The sequence below is a fragment of the Moschus berezovskii genome, chromosome 4, assembly GCF_049115385.1.
Source record: "Moschus berezovskii isolate FMDL1 chromosome 4, NW_MosBer_1.0, whole genome shotgun sequence".
Taxonomy (NCBI): domain Eukaryota; kingdom Metazoa; phylum Chordata; class Mammalia; order Artiodactyla; family Moschidae; genus Moschus; species Moschus berezovskii.
The window spans coordinates 37,570,210-37,588,030 of NC_142463.1; the positions used below are offsets into that span (position 1 = coordinate 37,570,210).

General features: G+C 38.1%; 1 protein-coding gene across 4 annotated transcripts in view; it reads left to right on the forward strand.

The window, feature by feature from the left end:
* Positions 1 to 17,821, forward strand: part of PATJ (PATJ crumbs cell polarity complex component) — a 385,356-nt gene that overhangs the window by 125,724 nt on the left and 241,811 nt on the right. For all 4 annotated transcript variants that reach the window (XM_055402500.2, XM_055402504.2, XM_055402503.2 and 1 more), the window contains exons 22-24: positions 1,429 to 1,603; positions 11,884 to 11,955; positions 13,388 to 13,565. In XM_055402500.2, coding sequence (XP_055258475.2) covers positions 1,429 to 1,603; positions 11,884 to 11,955; positions 13,388 to 13,565 — 425 coding nt within the window. The remainder of the gene's footprint in view (positions 1 to 1,428; positions 1,604 to 11,883; positions 11,956 to 13,387; positions 13,566 to 17,821) is intronic.

Consider the following 17,821-nt stretch of genomic DNA (forward strand, 5'->3'; position numbering starts at 1 on the left):
TAAGGATTTGACTGCATGCATGAATGTGGGCCCAGGGGATGGGCTGAGGGGTGCCTGGTGATGGGGGAGAGGCACCTGAGACTTCCTTTAATACCACCTGAGTGTTACAGTTCCTTTCACCCCCGCTTCAGATTCTCTGCTGTATTTCCTATACTGTATTAATCTGTGTTACCAACTGATTAGATCCTGATTCAAAGTGTCTAGACAAAATAAAAAGCAGAAGTACAAGTGAGTTTACTAGAAAATCTGTTCAATATGAAGAAATGGAAAGTTTAAGTGATGCTTATAGGAGAAGTTTTAGAAGAGTATCTATATCTCCTAGTGATCAATTTTAATTTTCTGATAAGCCAAATTTCCAAAATATACTATAAATGTATGGATTTAAGGGAGGCATTTCATATACCATTTTTTATATTTGTATAACACAATGAAGAAAGATTGGCTGGGAATTTGTAATGGATTAGATGTAATGGATACTGAGGTGTATCCTAAGAGCAATGAATGGGTTTATGCCAGCCTGGGTGCAGGTCTCTAAACATGTACCATAGGATTGTGTGCACAGCCCTGCCCTAGTTATCCCTTTTTTCTGTAACGGGAAAGTGACACAGATGACATGTTAGGTAAATTCACACATTCTAATTGGCAAAACTCCTCAGCCTGGAATTCCCCATCTGTAAAATATCGATGGCTAGTATCTCTTGTAACTAGTTTAATGTGAGAATTAAATAAGATAACAAATTAAAAGAATTTTGGAATTTATGAACAAAGCCCCTTCAAAAATGTGTTTTCATTTGATTATTTGTTTTTCTGTGCAATTTTTTTTTAAGTCAGTGAAATGTTAGTCTGTCTGTAATTGAGACAGCCTAGATCGACGAAGGAAAATTTGTAAGGATAAGGAGATAATCTCCATCGTAAAGGAGATTCGTGGTTTTTTTTTTTAATTATTAATAACCCTTTCCCCCTCCGTATCCCTATACTGCTCCTCACTGCTTCCCTCTCCCCACTGGTAACCACTAGTTTGTTCTCTGTGTCTGTGAATCTGCATCACTCTTGTTTTGTTAGTTTGTTGTAATTTTTAGATTCCACGTACAAGTAATACCATACAGTATTTGTCTTTCTCTTTCTGACTTATAAGAAAGATTCTTTTGATAAAAGATTCATATTGCTAAAATAATATCTTTTCACTGAAGCCATGCTTAACATTGTAACCCTCTTCCACTGAGCAGTCCATATTTCCCTTCCTTGCAGAATTTTTTTTACCATAGTACTGCCGCCATCTGACATGTTAAATATTTTGCTTATTGACTTTAGTATAAATAAGTCTTCTACCTGAAAGGGGCCTGCCCGTGTAGATATCCGTAACTCTTTGTTGAATGAAGAATGAATGAATGTACCCTGTGCTCACCAACATCTGGTTTTGCTCTTTAGGCATGATGATTCCAAATGATGGGCAGGGTCCTGGCTTGCTTGTTGAACTTCCTGTTGTGGCTCAGAGAAGGGAGCAAGAAGACTTGCCTCTATATCAACTCTCCAGGACTCAAGCTGTTTCCAAGGTTTCAGCATACGCACGAATGTTGTCTTCTCGATATACCACTGATGCATGGTATGATATTATTTCTCTGCGTTTTCACATTATAAAGTAGCTTTCTTTTAGCTTCTATTAAAAATAACAACAACAGGTCATGTTTAGGGTGGAACATTTGTAAAGTGCAGAAAAATATTTTGGATAAAGCCCACTATATTAAACTATTACTATGAGAATTTCCCATACTTAAAATTGTACTGTATATATAATTTTGTATTCTCTCAGTTGTGTGCAAAATGGATTACATAGAGTTTTTAATCAGATAATGGAGGTTAATTAAGAATTTAACAACTCAAGCAAGAAATACACAAGGGCAAATTGAGGAAGGATTGGACTTTAGAGTGGAAGGGCTACAGGAATTGTTGGCTGATAACATGTGGGAAGTGAGAAGGAGATGACCTGTGTTTCTGAATGGAGCAACTAGATGGCTAGCAGGACCATTAATTCTTTGGCATGGCAAGCCACTCCAGTACTCTTGCCTAGAAAATCCCATGGATGGAGGAGCCTGGTAGGCTGAAGTCCGTGGGGTCGCTATGGGTCGGACACGACTGAGCGACTTCACTTTCACTTTTCACTTTCACACATGGGAGAAGGAAATGGCAACCCACTCCAGTGTTCTTGCCTGGAGAATCCCAGGGACGGGGGAGCCTGGTGGGCTTCCATCTATGGGGTCACACAGAGTCGGACATGACTGAAGTGACTTAGCAGCAGCAGGACCATTAATTCTTTGGCATAAGATTATAGGAGCATGAACAAGTCAAAAGGAAAATGATGAGTTCAGTTTGGGACATGTTGAGGGTTCAAGTATCCATACAACAATGGAGTGAAATGTAGTTAATTAAATACATGTCTCCAAGGATTAGTGTTGAGGTCTATCCTGATGTGGGTACTTGGGGAACAAGATCAAGTGAAGGTGAAACTCCTGGATTTGAATAGTCATCCAGGGAAGGCTCAAGTGATAATAGAACAGGGCCAAAATTGGAGTCCCACAAAGCAAGAAAATTAAGGGCATGAATGGAGGAAGAAAACAGTGAAGTGGAGTGAACAAAAGGTAGAAGGAAATTGATGAACTGGAAGTTGATATAGAAACCAAGGGAAGAGAGCATTTGAACAAAAGGATCATTACAGATTATTGTTACATACTACAGAGAGAGGTCATGGTAGATAAAATGAAAGTTTTCATCGGACTTGATCACATGGATGACCTTGATAAGCTTAGAACAGTTTCATTAGACTAGAAGTCAGAGAGTAGTGGGTTGAGAATTGAACAGAAGTCAGAAATTGGATAAAGCAAATGGTAAGCCACTCCAGTATTCTTGCCTGGAGAATCCCATGGACCGAGAAGCCTGGTAGGCTACAGTTCATGGGATTGCAAAGAGTCGGACACAACTGAGCGATTTCACTTCACTTCACTTCACTTCAAGAGTAGACTAGTGTTTTGAGAAACCTGATCATGACAAGAGGCAGAAAGAATACATGTTACCTAGACAACTGAAGGGCATTGTAGGACTGGGGCAAGGGGATGTATATATGTGTATACACACACACACACAGATTGTAAGTGTGAAAGATCCAGAAAAGGAATATGTAGATGCTAGAAAGATCCAGAAAAGGAATATGTAGATGCTAGAAAGTGGGTGATTAAACATAGTCCCTGGAGAGGGTGGAGGGAGAGGAGGACATGGCACATCTAGAGAGATTAACCTTTAACATTTGATAGAAGGAAGCTCATATTCTCCACGGACTCAGGTGCCGAGAGTGAAAGGAAAGCACAAATACAGGTATTGTTAGTACCTCAAGGACTGGAATCTGAAGAAGTTTTTACCCTATGGCCTTGGGTTTTTTTTTTTTTTTTTTTTTGTCATTTAGAAGAAAGGTTATTTGCTCAAAATGATGGGGTGCTAGTAAAGTGGGCCATAAAAGGAGAGGTATCATAACAGAGGTCAGCTTTTGAAATAAGAGTAGGAGAGTGAAGACCTAGTGGTGAGAAGGAATTTAGGAAAATATTGATTCCCTTTTCCCAGCTTCCCAGGAAGTGAGAGAATGAACATCACCCTCTCAAGTTTGGTACCTGTGGCTGGGAAGCAGAGCTGCTGATGAACAGAGGCGGTTGAGAGAACGCTGAGGGAGGAAGTTAGGTTGTGGGTGGTTTCTTTACAATTTAAGGAGCTTTTGTGGAGTGTGATGGGTCGTTTGGCTGAGTGGGCCTTGGCAGAGGGGTATGGGGACAGAAGCACAGCTGAAAGAAGAACCAGTGCAGTCTAGCACTGTGAATACAGGACGGGAGAAGCAAATGAGAGAGTTGGAGGTATTGCAGAATGTAACAGGGGTGAGCAATGGGGTAGGGTTAATTGGCCTTAGTGCTGTTGTTTATTTATGTTTGAATATAGCTCACCTGCAATGTTGTGTTAGTTTCAGGTGTACAGCCAAGTGAATCATTATGCATATACATATACCACGCTAAGTGAAGCGAGCCAGACAAACACAAATATCATATGATATCACTTAAATGTGAAATCTAATAAAAATGATATAAATGAACTTATTTACAGAACAGAAACAGACTCACAGATCTTGAAATCAAACTTATGGTTACCACAGGGGAAGTGTGGGGGGAAGTGATAAATTGGGAGACTGGGATTAATATATATGCATACTACTATATATAGAACAGATAAATATGGGGACCTACTGAATATCATAGGGAACTCCACTGAATGTTCTATAATAACTTATATGGGAAAAGAATCTTGATGCTTTTATTTAAACTTTAGTCCAAGAAAGATTTTGTCTTGTTATATGAAATGTCTCAGACTTACGTCACTTCTCTGTTCAGTGATCTGTGACCTTTGCCTAGAGTTTTAGATAGAAACTTAATGAAAAGTTGTTGTCTGGGCTTCTGCATAGCTTATGTCTGAGTGGAAAGGAAAGATTGGTAAGCCCAACTAGTTGGAGAAATTGGTGACTTTTTACTCAACAGACCTGGACCAATGTGTACAGGGGAGGAGCTGACAGGCCCAGGGTCCTAGTGCAAGGGATCTAACCAGTTCCCAAGGAATAGAGTGTTAAACAATCATGAGTTTTTTTCTTTAGGAGAGATGCCTAGCAGTGGAAGTACTGGAAGAGTTAGGAATATGTTTCAACTTTTTTTATGTGGTCAAATTACTTTTCAGAGACATTTCTGTTTTTTAAATTTCTCTTGTGCTGAGTGTTGATAATGGACTCTGGCCAAATAATTCAGAATTGAAGCTGCTTTTCACATTATAGAATTGTCAGTGTAAATTGGAAAAGGTTTAAACAAATTTCCAAACCCACCCCTCCATCCTTGTGCAGAAGACGAGACATTCTATCAGTCGTATGTTACTCAGTTCTCCCAGCTTCAGAGAGAAGAGGGTCACTTTACTCCTAATGTGAGCACTTTGACAAGCTGATTTCTTGTGTTGGCACAGGCATTTAAGGGCTCCAGCCTAACCTTTGTCTTGGGAGAGCAGTCTTGCATTTAAATGTTTTTTTTTTTTTTTGGCTTGCTGTCATAGATTCAGTGTATATATTTCAGTCTCAGCAGGCTCCAGAAGTGTTCCTGTAAATCATACTATCTCTTTTAATCTTTCAGGGTATGACCCATGGAGTTAGGTTCGTAGATGAATATTTATTGCTACTCAGAAGACTTCCTGAGTAATGCACAGATTCCTTTCAGAATATAGTTTTTTAGATCATCAGGGTGTCAGCTAGTGCTAAATGCTATTTTACAGTTTCTTTGCATTAATTTTTGCATAGGACTCAGCAGAGTTATTTTGTTAGTATTCACTGTGCTCTTGCATAAGCCAACTTCCCTCTTCGCTTCCAGGACTAATATTAAGAGGTCAGATGCATGCTGAAAGTGACGATCTCTAGGAAGGAAGAATGGTGGGCAGACGGAGTGTGGTAACTCTGAAAGGAATCTAAGTGATCTTGTTCTGAGTATTCTTCTTTCTTCATAAAGTTCCTTGAGATGATGTTTTCAGAATTCACCTGGCTTCAGTCTTTTTCTAATTCAACTCTGTCATCACTTGATGCCTAAAGACATGGGTGGGCCCATTAGTGGGGTACATGACATTTCTCAGACTAATAGGAGATGTGCAGTATAGTACTGTGCTGCTGCTGCTGCTAAGTCACTTGAGTCTTGTCCGACTCTGTGCGACCGCATAGATGGCAGCCCACCAAGCTCCTCCATCCATGAGGATTCTCCAGGCAAGAACACTGGAGTGGGTTGCCATTGCCTTCTCCATTGCATGAAAATGAAATCGTTTAATCGTGTCTGACTCTTCACGACTCCATGGACTGCAGCCTACCAGACTCCTCCATCTGTGGGGTTTTCCAGGCAAGCGTACTGGAGTGGGTTGCCATTGCCTTCTCCACTATAGTACTGTGGTGCTGTTCAAATATATCCTCTGTTATTTATGGTTACATGACCCTAAGAGAGTTTCCCTTGTGTCTGTATTTCCTCACTTGTGAAGTAGGTAGTTCTGAGGTTCAATAAAGTGAATATAAAGGATTTCGTATAATGCCTGGAGTATAGTAAATGTTTAATGAAAGACTGGCAGTGATGCTAGATGATAGTGACAGACTCCTGGCCCTTGAGGTGTATCTAGGGTATTGATTGTTGCTGAGTTTATTAAAACACTCAAGGAAGTTGTAGTTTTGTTTTTTTTTTTTTTTTTTTAGATAAAATAGGATCAGATCACAGTAAGTAAAACGGGAAAGGTTTCAGAGGCTAAAATACTGGGAGGATGAAGAACTTGAGGTGAAAGGCATATTTAAAATTGAAAAAAAAATCGTAGGGTTGTGTGTACTCAGTCACTCGGTTGTGTCAGACTCTTTGTGCCCCCGTGGGCTGAAGTCCGCCAGGCTCCTCTGTCCATGGAATTCTCCAGGCAAGAATACCGGAGTGGGTAGCCATTCCCTTCTCCAGGGGATCTTCCTGACCCAGGAATCAAATCGAGGTCTCCTGCATTGCGGGAAGATTCTTTACCAGCTGAGCTCCCAGGGAAGCCCTGTGTGTATAATAGGATGCAACTGAAAAGAAATACTTTCAGATATTGGATACTTTGTTATGACTAGTAGGAAGTGAAATGTGAGACTGAGTGTCATAGCTGGGGAAAGGATTAAATGAGTTAACGTTATATTTTAAGTCCCCAATACTGCTTGGCATTTAGTGCCTTTTAAGTAAATGGTGAGTTTCTAATAGGTTTACCTTTGAGTTCCACTGCCGAAAGTTATGTGTAAATTAAGAATATTGGTAGAAGACTAAGGATAAAGGAGAGAATAAATACAGGGACGTGAGAGAGGACTACTCTGGAAGGAAAAAGGGGAAGTTTCCAGGGACTTTATAATGTAGCCGCTGTGGGCCACACTGCAGGTGAAGATGAGTGTGAGAAATTAGGACAAGAGACACACAGGAGTATTACACTAATGCCTTTGGAAATGTAATTAGATATTTCATTGCTAATGCAGGGTCTACAGAAGGTCAAAAAAGGGAAAGACCTAAGGAAGTGACTCACCCTTTATTAAGTTGAACGTTTGTTTCTTAACAAGTCTTAAATGCAATTTTATGGAACAGTTTTCTTACTTTTGATAAATGTATAATGGTGACTCAGATGGTAAAGAAACTGCCTATAATGCAAGAGACTTGGGTTCGATTCCTGGGTCAGGAAGATTTCCTGGAGAAAGGAATGGTAACCCACTCCAGTATTCTTGCCTGAAGAATTCCAAGGATAGAGGAGCCTGGTGGGCTATAGTCCCTAGGATCGTAGAGTCAGATGCAACTGAGCAACTTTTACACACACACACATATATATTCATGTTACCAACACTCCAATCAAGATATTAAACATTTCCATCCACCCAGAAAGTTCTCTGCTCCTGACTTCTAATACTGTAAATTATCTTTTTCCATTCTAGAACTCATGTAAATCATACAATAGGTACTTTTTTGTTATCTGGCTTTTTACTGAGTACCACGTCTGTGTCATTTTAAACTTTCATGTATAGTAATGACTAAGTCTTTATGTATACTGGTGTCAGGTAATAATTTGCTTGTAATTTCAAGGTCATAGTGTTATATTTGTGTAACTAACCCTACTAGTTTGGAAAACATTAGTGCCTATTCTGCCTGGCTCCAGATGCTTGTATTCCGTCTAGTGTGTCACAGAAAATTGCCATATAGAGTCCATATTTTGAAAGGAAAAAGAAATCTCTAGGTAACTTAGCCACAATTGTAACTCTTCCTGCTTGCATCATTTTGGGGTGCTGAGTTTGCTTGACCCTTATATGGCTTAGTATACAGAATTTTTATGTGAAAAAAAGATATATTAAAAGGGAAAGGTCACCTTGGCTATCTGGATTCATCTGATTTTGGTATGATGTAGAAAATTTTAATCTCAAAGACATTGTATATTATGATGAAGTTTTACTATTAATATCCACTTGTTCATTAATGGGGCACTTTATCTTTCCTCCCAAATCTGTAAAGAATGATAACTTTGGGCATTTGTTATAAAGGACTGAAATAAAAAGCATTATTTCTATTAGATGGTTAATTCGTTTAGGGAAAAAGTGGTTATAAAACTCTGATTAAATGTAAAAGGCAAAAGTTCAATTATTTTAAGATTTGAGATTCTAACTGATTGAGCTATTGACCATGTTTAATCAAAGTGCAAATTATAAAATTAGAGTTTAGAATTCTCTTGTGAAAGATTCAAGTACATTTGGGCAAAATTTGCATCTTAATATGTGCAGTAAAAGTATTTTACTTTCTCCATTAAATTTTTAATTTGGGTTAAAAGGTATATGCATTCATCAGTGTAAAGCGACTACATTATTTTGGATAGTTGCTCATCTCCTGTGACTTTCTTTCTAAAACTAATCACACTATGGCTTTGAAAGTTTTCTCTCTCTTTAGGTATGAAATAATGTTAATAGAATATGTTCATCAATTTCCTGAAAAATAATAATATGCTTTGAAAAAGTCTAACGGAATAATCCTTTTGTTACAGATTTTCTTAAAGAAAACTAAAACTTTCCATATTTTAGATAACATTTTTCTCCCTTCACTTAATATTATATGTGAAAGTCAGCAGTTTAGGATATTTTTTTATTTTATTTTTTAAAAAGAAAAGCATATAGCCCATACCAATGTGAAAACTTGACTTCCATTCTATCTTAGGTAATTTTAAATTTAAGATTTTAATTCTTATAATGATATTATGCATGTGCCATAAAAATATGTACATTTTTTTCTTAATATATTTCATGAACTGTTTCTTACCCACAAACTGTGTAAATTTTTTCCTTCACCCACCAACCAATTTTCTGATTCTTTGGACAATGTGTCCTATGATTCATTTCAGTTCTGACATTAACTGCAGAGTTGGTACAGCCCCCACAGGTTAAGGGCTCAGTCCCATAAGACTGTCCCAACTTCAGAAGCCAGGCAGATTCCAGGTTGCCAATTCTACTTCTGACCAACTGACTATGAGTTGGGGGTTCTCATATCACCTTCCTGAGGTTCAATAATTTGCTAGCATGGCTTATAGAACTTAGGAAAATGCTTCACTATTACTGCTTTATTGTAAAGGATACGACTCTGGAATAGCCAAATGGAAGAGATGCATAAGGCGAGCAAGGGAGTGTGTGGGATGCGAAAGCATCCATGCTCTCTTGGGGCACATCACCCTCCCATCTCTTTAATGTGTTCTCCAACCTGCAGGCTCTCTCAACCCTGTTGTTCAGAGGTGGCGAGAGGTTTATGGAGGCTGTATTATGCAGGCATGATTAATTACATCATTGGCCTTTGGTGATTAAACTCACTTCTAGCCCCTTTCCAGAGGTGGGGGTGGGGTGGAAAGTTCTAACTCTAAATACATGGTTGTTTCAGAGAAGGAAATGACACCCCACTCCAGTATTCTTGCCTGGAGAATCCCATGGACAGAGGAGCCTGGCGAGCTACTTTGTATGCTGCTAAATCACTTCAGTCGTGTCCGACTCTGTGCAACCCCATAGACGGCAGCCCACCAGGCTCCTCTGTCCATGAGGATTCTCCAGGCAAGAACACTGGCTTGGGTTGTCATTTCCTTCTTCAATGCATGAAAGTGAAAAGTGAAAGTGAAGTCGCTCAGTCATGTCCGACCCTCAGCGACCCCATGAACTGCAGCCCTCCAGGCTCCTCCGTCCATGGGATTTTCCAGGCAAGAGTACTGGAGTGGGTTGCCATTGCCTTCTCCAGCTACTGTGGATACCTGAATATAAATTCAAGTGAAAAAACTTAAGGGAAATGGAAATTGGTTGAGCTTCAGTTAAATGCCAGTCATATTTCATTTAATCCTTGTTACTATAATGGGATAATCAAAATATGAAAGTTTATGCTATGATTACCACTATCCAATGAACATATGTGTACATGTGCAAAAATAATAATATGACATGATAAAATGAAGACTTAAATTGGTGGAATCATGGGTGTATCATTTAGTGATTGAATTCAGCTGCTTATAAACTGAACTTCCCCCTTTACTCTCATGCCCCTCCCCCTACAGCTGTTAGTGTGGCTTAACTCAACTGAGGCTTGATTTCTTTCATGTAAAAAAGTCCTGAAGAAGTCCTGTCAGGGCCTTGGGCACCTTCTTCCTTTCTGCTGTGCTGTCATCAGTGTATTGCTTTAGTCCTCATTGTGTCTCCATGATTTTAAGATGGATGTTCCATCGCCAATAATCACCTCTACCTTCTAGGCAAGAAGGGAAATAGCATAGAGCAAAAGTTTCCTGTCAACTGATCTCCCTCCATTTTATGAGTTTTCCTGCAAGTCTCATCCGAGGACTTTTGCTTCCTTGTTGCTGATCAGAGCTCTTGCACACAGTTACCATTAGCTAAGAGGAAGTCCAGAAAATTTATTTTTTTAAAGCTGAGCGTAGTGCCACCTGGAGTAAAAGGGTGTTATATTGGTAAGGAAGATGGGAGAGAGGGCATTAGATAAGTAACCAGCAATTATCTGCCAAATTTTCCTTGAATTTTATGATGCTTTTAATCATAAAAAGTACACTGGCTAAGGCAAGAAGATTGTCTACAGTGGGTGAGAAGTTAGTGAACCTTAATGATCTCAGTTCTTTTACTGATTTTCAGATTGTTTAGATCCTTTCACTTTCTCTTTTTCAATCATTCTTAAGCCATTGTATCCTAGAAAATTGTAGAGTGACAAGTAGCTGGAGTTTCGTGCTTTTTATAGGACTTATTTGAGAATTCAGAGGAAAATGGAGCATTGAAACTCCATACTGAAAAAAAGATTTGGATACTGTGGAGAGGTTGTGTAGTACATCTGAGCCTTCTCTGAGCCTCATGTGGAAGATATAGTAATATGACCTGCTGTGCTTACTTCACAGGGGTTTTTGTGAAAATGAAATGGAAGAAGTAGTACCCACATTTTTATGTAGAGTAAGATGATTGGCAGTATCACATATGTTATTTAATTTGGTGGTTCAAAGGCACGTGCCTATTTTGTGGTACCGGTTAGATTGGAGCTCAGAAATCCTGACTCCTCTTCCAGGTCATAGATGATAGTGCCTTTACCCTATTAGATAGCGTTACTTTTATAACTACTCTTATCATTCAGCATCCTGCTAGGCAGCTCCATAATAATGTAATTTGATGGGTGGAAGTATGATGGTGGTAGGTGAGAGGATTGTATTGTTTAACAAATCTTTCTGTAAACTGAAAAATACACAAACTGTAAACTGTGGAAACTTCTGTAAACTGTGGAAATACACAAAATATTCACAGAATACAAATGACTGGGACATTATTTAGGGTTAGAGAGACAAAAAAATCTTGAAAGAGCAATCATGTTTACTGACTATTTAGTCATTTCAGTTGTTTGTGTCAGGTTATACTAGATTGTTAGCTCGTCAGTCACACCAAGTTGTAAGAAATATATTTTATAATATTTAAATGTGGATAGAAAAACAAATGTAAAACCATATAAATTCAAACACAGGTTTTTAGAAAATAGCATCTATAGTGTCACCAATGAAACTTTATAATCAGTGATTTTTCTGGTACTGGGTGGATATTTATTAATTTGAACATTTAAGCAATATGTCTTTGTATGGATAGTTAACTACTGATGTAAATATTTTTAAAGCTTAGAAACTAGGAACTTTTAAATTGCATATAGATTGTATAGTATAAAATTTTTCAAGAACCTTTAATAATGAGTGTGTTATAAGTTACATGTGTGTATGTTGTTTTTTTCCTTTCTTTCTCCTCAGTGAATTACCTGAGAGAGAAGAAGGTGAAGGAGAAGAAACTCCAAACTTCAGTCACTGGGGACCACCAAGAATGTATGTTGATAACATTATCGGCTTTCTCAATAGGACAGTGCAGTTGTTTGCTCTTTTCTTCAGTGTAATAGTGCCAGTCATTCTCTAATGATTGCCATAGTTCACATGTACTTTGGCCTAAACTGTAGTTGCATTTTGTCTTACCTAGAGGTTTCTAGCCGGGCAAAATGACTGTAACCAATATTAGGAAAATCATTGTCATACTTTTTCAGAGAAAGGAGCTTACAGATGTCCATCTATGAGGGACTAAGTATACTTTCTCACTGTATCACTAAGCAAGGCAGGTGGGGCTGTCTTGAAGGCAGTAAAGCTCTTTTTTTTAAACAAACAAGAGCAATAGTTGAGGCTTCTGTTACACAGCCCCCTCCTCCTCTCATGTTAGTCCAAGTTTATGTCTTGTTTGCACTAACAGAGTGTGCTGGGCCCATCCTCCTGTGGATACCCTCATTGTTTTATGTAGTAACCAGGGCTGCACTTTATTAAGATTATAAAAGTCTTCCATTAGCTGCTCTATCTTCACTCATTATTAATTCCACCATGCCACCCACATTGTTTTTTTCTTGCACTTTTGAGTTTTGTCTTAAAAACTCTTAACTGTTTTCTGAGCTACTTTTTGGAGTTAATTATTGGCCATGTCTGTGCAATTTGAACAAAATTCACAATGTTTTGAGGGACAAGTTTTATTCCATACTTTATGAAAATGATGTGGAGGTAGGAAGTAAAGAAAACCTTTCCAGCCTCTGGAGCAATAAAATCTGTCCTCCACTTAAAGAACCACAGGCTAGCCTGGCTGACTGGGAATAGCCGTATGGGCAGTGAGTGTGTCAGTGACAAGTTTATTTTATTCTAAAAGAAAGAAAGTGAAGTTGCGCAGTTGTGTCCAACTCTTTGCGACCCCATGGACTGTAGCCTACCATGCTCCTCCCTCCATGGGATTTTCCAGGCAACAGTTCTGGAGCAGGTTGCCATTTCCTTCTCCAATTCTGAAGGTCTGTGCTTTTTTGCCAAAATGATACATGTGACTTTCTTGATTTATTTTCACTCATTTGTTATTTCCTCAATTCATTCTTTGCTAATGTTACATATGATGTAGATGAAAAGGACTCATCAGAAAATATAGGGTGGTTGGAGATGGGGATATTAAGATCTAGCTAAATTTCTAAGAGTTGTATTTGTTGTTTTAGAAATCATCTTCAGAATTTAAACTGTCACATATACCATGAAATTGCTTCATAAGAATCTAATAGAATTTAATCTCATTCTATTGAAGTGATAGATTCTTACAATGTAGGAACTAGGTATAACTTCTATAACATTTGTGAAAATGTATTTATATAAAATGAGCCACAAGGATATACACGTTGAACACAACGACGATACAACAGATTACCTTGTTCATGGGTGAATTCTGTTTCCTTGTTTGTTTTTTCAGTGTTGAGATTTTTAGAGAACCAGATGTATCTCTTGGTATTAGTATTGTTGGCGGACAAACTGTCATAAAACGTTTAAAGAATGGAGAGGAGCTTAAAGGTATATTTATTAAACAAGTTTTGGAAGACAGTCCAGCGGGAAAAACAAATGCTCTTAAAACTGGGGATAAAATACTTGAGGTAAATAATGTTAAATTTTTGTTTTTGTTTGAAATGTACTGTAAAACAGTAAATATGTGTGTACCGTTGGTATATTTCATTCAAATGCCTTCATTTGTTGGTTTCCACAATTTTATGAGATTCTAAAGTTGAACTGTAGTAGTAGTGTTAGTTGCTCAGGCGTGTCTGACTCTTTTCGACCCCATGGAATGTAACCCGTCAGGTTCCTATGTCCATGGAATTCTCCAGGCAAGAATACTTGAGTGGGTTGCCATTCCTTTCTCCAGGGGATCTTCCTGACCCAGGAATTGAACCTGGATGTCCTGCACTGCAGGTGGACTCTTTACCGTCTGAGCCACTAGCTAAGCCCTTAAAATGATAAAACAAAAAGCATCACCTGGCTGAAGAAACAATTTCACCGGTTGACAGAATGAGGCAGAAAGTGGGCCTTATGCTTCTCCCACAGTCCTTAACAAACTTTGAGTTGTATATGGCAGTGGGGTAGCTCTGCTGTCCTCCCAGAGTTGACCCTGAAAGTGGAAGACTGTTAAGGGAGGGGTGAATCCATCCTTTACACATGGCAGGCTTTGCAGAGTGGAGTTTTAAGGATACATCGGCACTGAGAGGTCTGAATCTGATACGTTTCTTTGCATTGGGTTTATTGGATGACACCATATTGAATATCTTTAACCCCAGAATCTGCTTGTCCTTGACTCATGGCTTATGATGCTAAACATCAGCTGTGGTGTTTTCTTTCTGACAGTGAAAAGTGCTCTGGAGATCATGGATTGAAGTCTAGATTGTCCTGTTTGTTTTCTATTCTTGGACAAATTATGAAACATATTTTATTTTCAGTTTCCAAACAAAACAGAAATGAGATTTTAAAACCCATATAATCATTGTGAGAATTAAAGAATTTCATAAAATTGTTCTGTGTATACAAATTTGAGGTTATATATATGTTTGTGAAATTGTAAAAAAAACTTCAAACACACCGGAGATAAAGAAATGAAGAAAATGACCACAAATCCCTTCTCTTATGGTGTTTACATGATAGTGGGGGAGATAGACAATACACAAAATAAGTAGTATATAGAAAGTTAGACTGTTGTAAGTAGCTGTGGAGAAAAATAGCAGGGAGGAGAATAAGAAATGACAAGTGGTGATGGCAGCAGTCGCAACGAATAGATTTGTTATGGAAGATGACATTGGGACAAATACAGGAAATGACCAAGTGAACAGTGTGGACACAGAGGGGAAGATACCTCCAGACAAAGTGAACTGAAGTGCACAGGCTCTGAGGTGGGAGCTTGCCTGGATGCCTTGAAGGAACAGAAAGAGGCCTAGCACTGCTACTGCAGGTAGAGTGAATGAGAGAGCAGTTGAAAGAGGAAAGGTAAGAGGAAGCCACATCATGTAGAGCTCAGAAGGTTGTCTAATCTGAGTGCGTGAGAATCCACTAGAGAATTATGAACACATACATATCTTTAAAGAGGGTTATTCTGGCTTCTGGGGCAGGTGTGGTGTCTTTTATTTGGCATTTGTGTGGTACCTTGTTTTTGTTTTTTCATTTTCATACTTATTTGTGATTTTTTTTTTAGTTTTATTTTTTAAGCAACATATAACTGGATTTTGCTTTTTTAAAAGCTAAATTGATAATATTCATCTAATCATTTATTTTTAATCTTATTACTGATACATATGAACTTAGGACAAAATGCAAAAGATGATGTTTAAAAATTAGCTTTTTTCCTTTATATAATGAAGTAATTATAGGTTCATAGGAAATTGCAAAGAAATGTATAAGGAAGTCCCATGTACTCTCTTCACTTAGCCTCACCCAATGTTAACATCTTACATGACTATAGTAAAAGCAAAATCAAAATGCTAATATTGGCACAATTCACATACCTTAGTCAGATTTCACCAGCTTTATACATATACCACATGTATGTATGTGTTTGTAGCTCTACACAATTTTATCACATGTGTAACCTGGCGTAACCCCCACAGCAATCAAGAAACTCAATTGAATCATCACCACAAGATTCCTTGTCTGACCCCTCAGTAGCCACTCCTCTCCACTTCCCCCCCCATCTCTAGCCTCTGGCCACCACTGTTCTGGTTTTCTGTATTTATAAGTATGTTATTTTACAGTTGTCACATAAATGGAATTATTCATTCTGTTTCTTTTTGAGATTCTTTCTTTACTCAGTGTAACTTCTTTGAAGTTCTTTCAGTTTGTCAGTAGTTCATCCCTTTTTATGAATGAATGGTATTCCATGGTATGGAGGTACCACAGTTTAACCATTCACCCATAGAAAGATGTTTGGGTGGTTTCCAGTTCTTGGTCATTATGAATAAGCCCTATAAACATTGGTATATAAGTTCCTGAGTGAAAACAAATGTCCATTTCTTTGGGATACATGCCCAAGAGTGTAATTGCTAGGTTGTATGTTAAGTTCCTTTCTTAGTGTTAAGAAACTGTCAAACTATTTTCCAGAACGGCTGCACCATTTTGTATTTCCACAAGCAGTTACGAGTGATCCAATTTCTCTGCATCCTCACCAGCATTTGGTGTTGTCACTATTTTTCATTTTAGCCATTCTGGATAGGTACATAATGATATCATTATTGTTTTAATTTGTAGTTCCCTAACTTTTCATGTGCTTAATTGCCATCTGATACCCTCTTTGGTGTAATGTGTGTTCAAGTCTTTTGTCTTTTTTCTCGTTGGAGTCTTCATTTTTTCTTATCTTTTTGAATTTTTTTCTCATTTCTCTGCTGTCAGTGAATAAAGAGTATTCTCTCATCTAATCCATCATCACTTTTACACATACTAATAAAAACTCATTGTTTTATCTCAGATTTCATAATTTATATTTCTTCAGATTCACAACAGACCTGAAATGTTACACTCTAATATATATTCTGTGAAGCATAATGAGTCATTTGTTTACTTTTTCTATGAAAAGCATTGTTTTGTTAGTGAAGTTTAATACTCATTTCTGTCTTGAAACAATTGCACAAAAGGTTTAGGTCCGTATAAAGAGCTTTTTAAACTAGAAAGTTTTAATTTAATTTAAAATTAAATTAAATGGGTCTTCATCTATGTGAATGGACATTTTTTTAGGTTATAATTTTAAGGTTGAGAAAGACTAAGATATTTTTCTGTTGTAATATGACAGAATTCTAACTTTTTCCTCACTTCTCAGCTTTAGTGATTCCCACTTAACACTGTATAATTACTTTCAGGGGAAAGAAGCTGATTGTTACTGAAGAGGATGTAGTTCTCATATAGCCTCTACTTTTCTTACTGTTGAATGTTTCGGGGATCAGGTTTTGTGAAAGAAGCTTCATCAAACTGTAGTGACAGCTTTTAATCGTCACTGTAAATTTTTTCTATTTTTTTTTCATTTATTATTATTCATATCCTTCCTCAATTCAGATGGGAAAAGAACTTTTCACAGCGTTAAAATCTTCATGGATACCTATTAGAATAAAAAGCCAGAGTTCTTGCCATGGCCTTCTGGATTTTACATGATGTGGCTTCAGCTACCTCCCTGACATCACCTCTTTCTGTTGTCTCCTCTTCTTTAGACTCACATCCATTTAAACCCCTCTAACACACAGGGCTCCCACCTCCTACCTTCATGCTGTCGCTTCTCTGTCCCTCCGCTTCTGGCATGCTCACTTTCTTCCTCACTTTGCTCAGATGCAGTGACTTATCATCCTATCACTCCTGTGCATATGCTTCCAACTGCTTTGATCTTCTTTCCTTTCATTGAACTTTTCTGGGACAACCACATCCTCAGAGGTCAGTCAGTCAGTTCAGTTCAGTCGCTCAGTCGTGTCCGACTCTCCGCGACCCCGTGAATCACAGCACGCCAGGCCTCCCTGTCCATCACCAACTCCCGGAGTTCACTCAAACTCATGTCCATCGAGTCGGTGATGCCATCCAGCCATCTCATTCTCTGTTGTCCCCTTCTCCTAAACCAAATCCTAGTTAAGTGCAACTGTTTGCTTATTTCAGGTCTCTAGCATGTGCTTTCTTTCTTGATTTGAACCAACAAAGTTATACCAACAAACAAGAAATCGTGACACTCTGAAGCCTTTGGAATTAAAAGTTGTAAAATAGCCAAAAAAAAGCCAAGAAACAAAAAACTCCATGCATACTGTCTGGTCTCATTTTAAATTCATGACTGCTCCCTCAAGTCAGTCTTTAATTCTGTCCTGCTGTCCTCTATTTAGCAAGTTGTTTCATTCTTCTAGGTAGT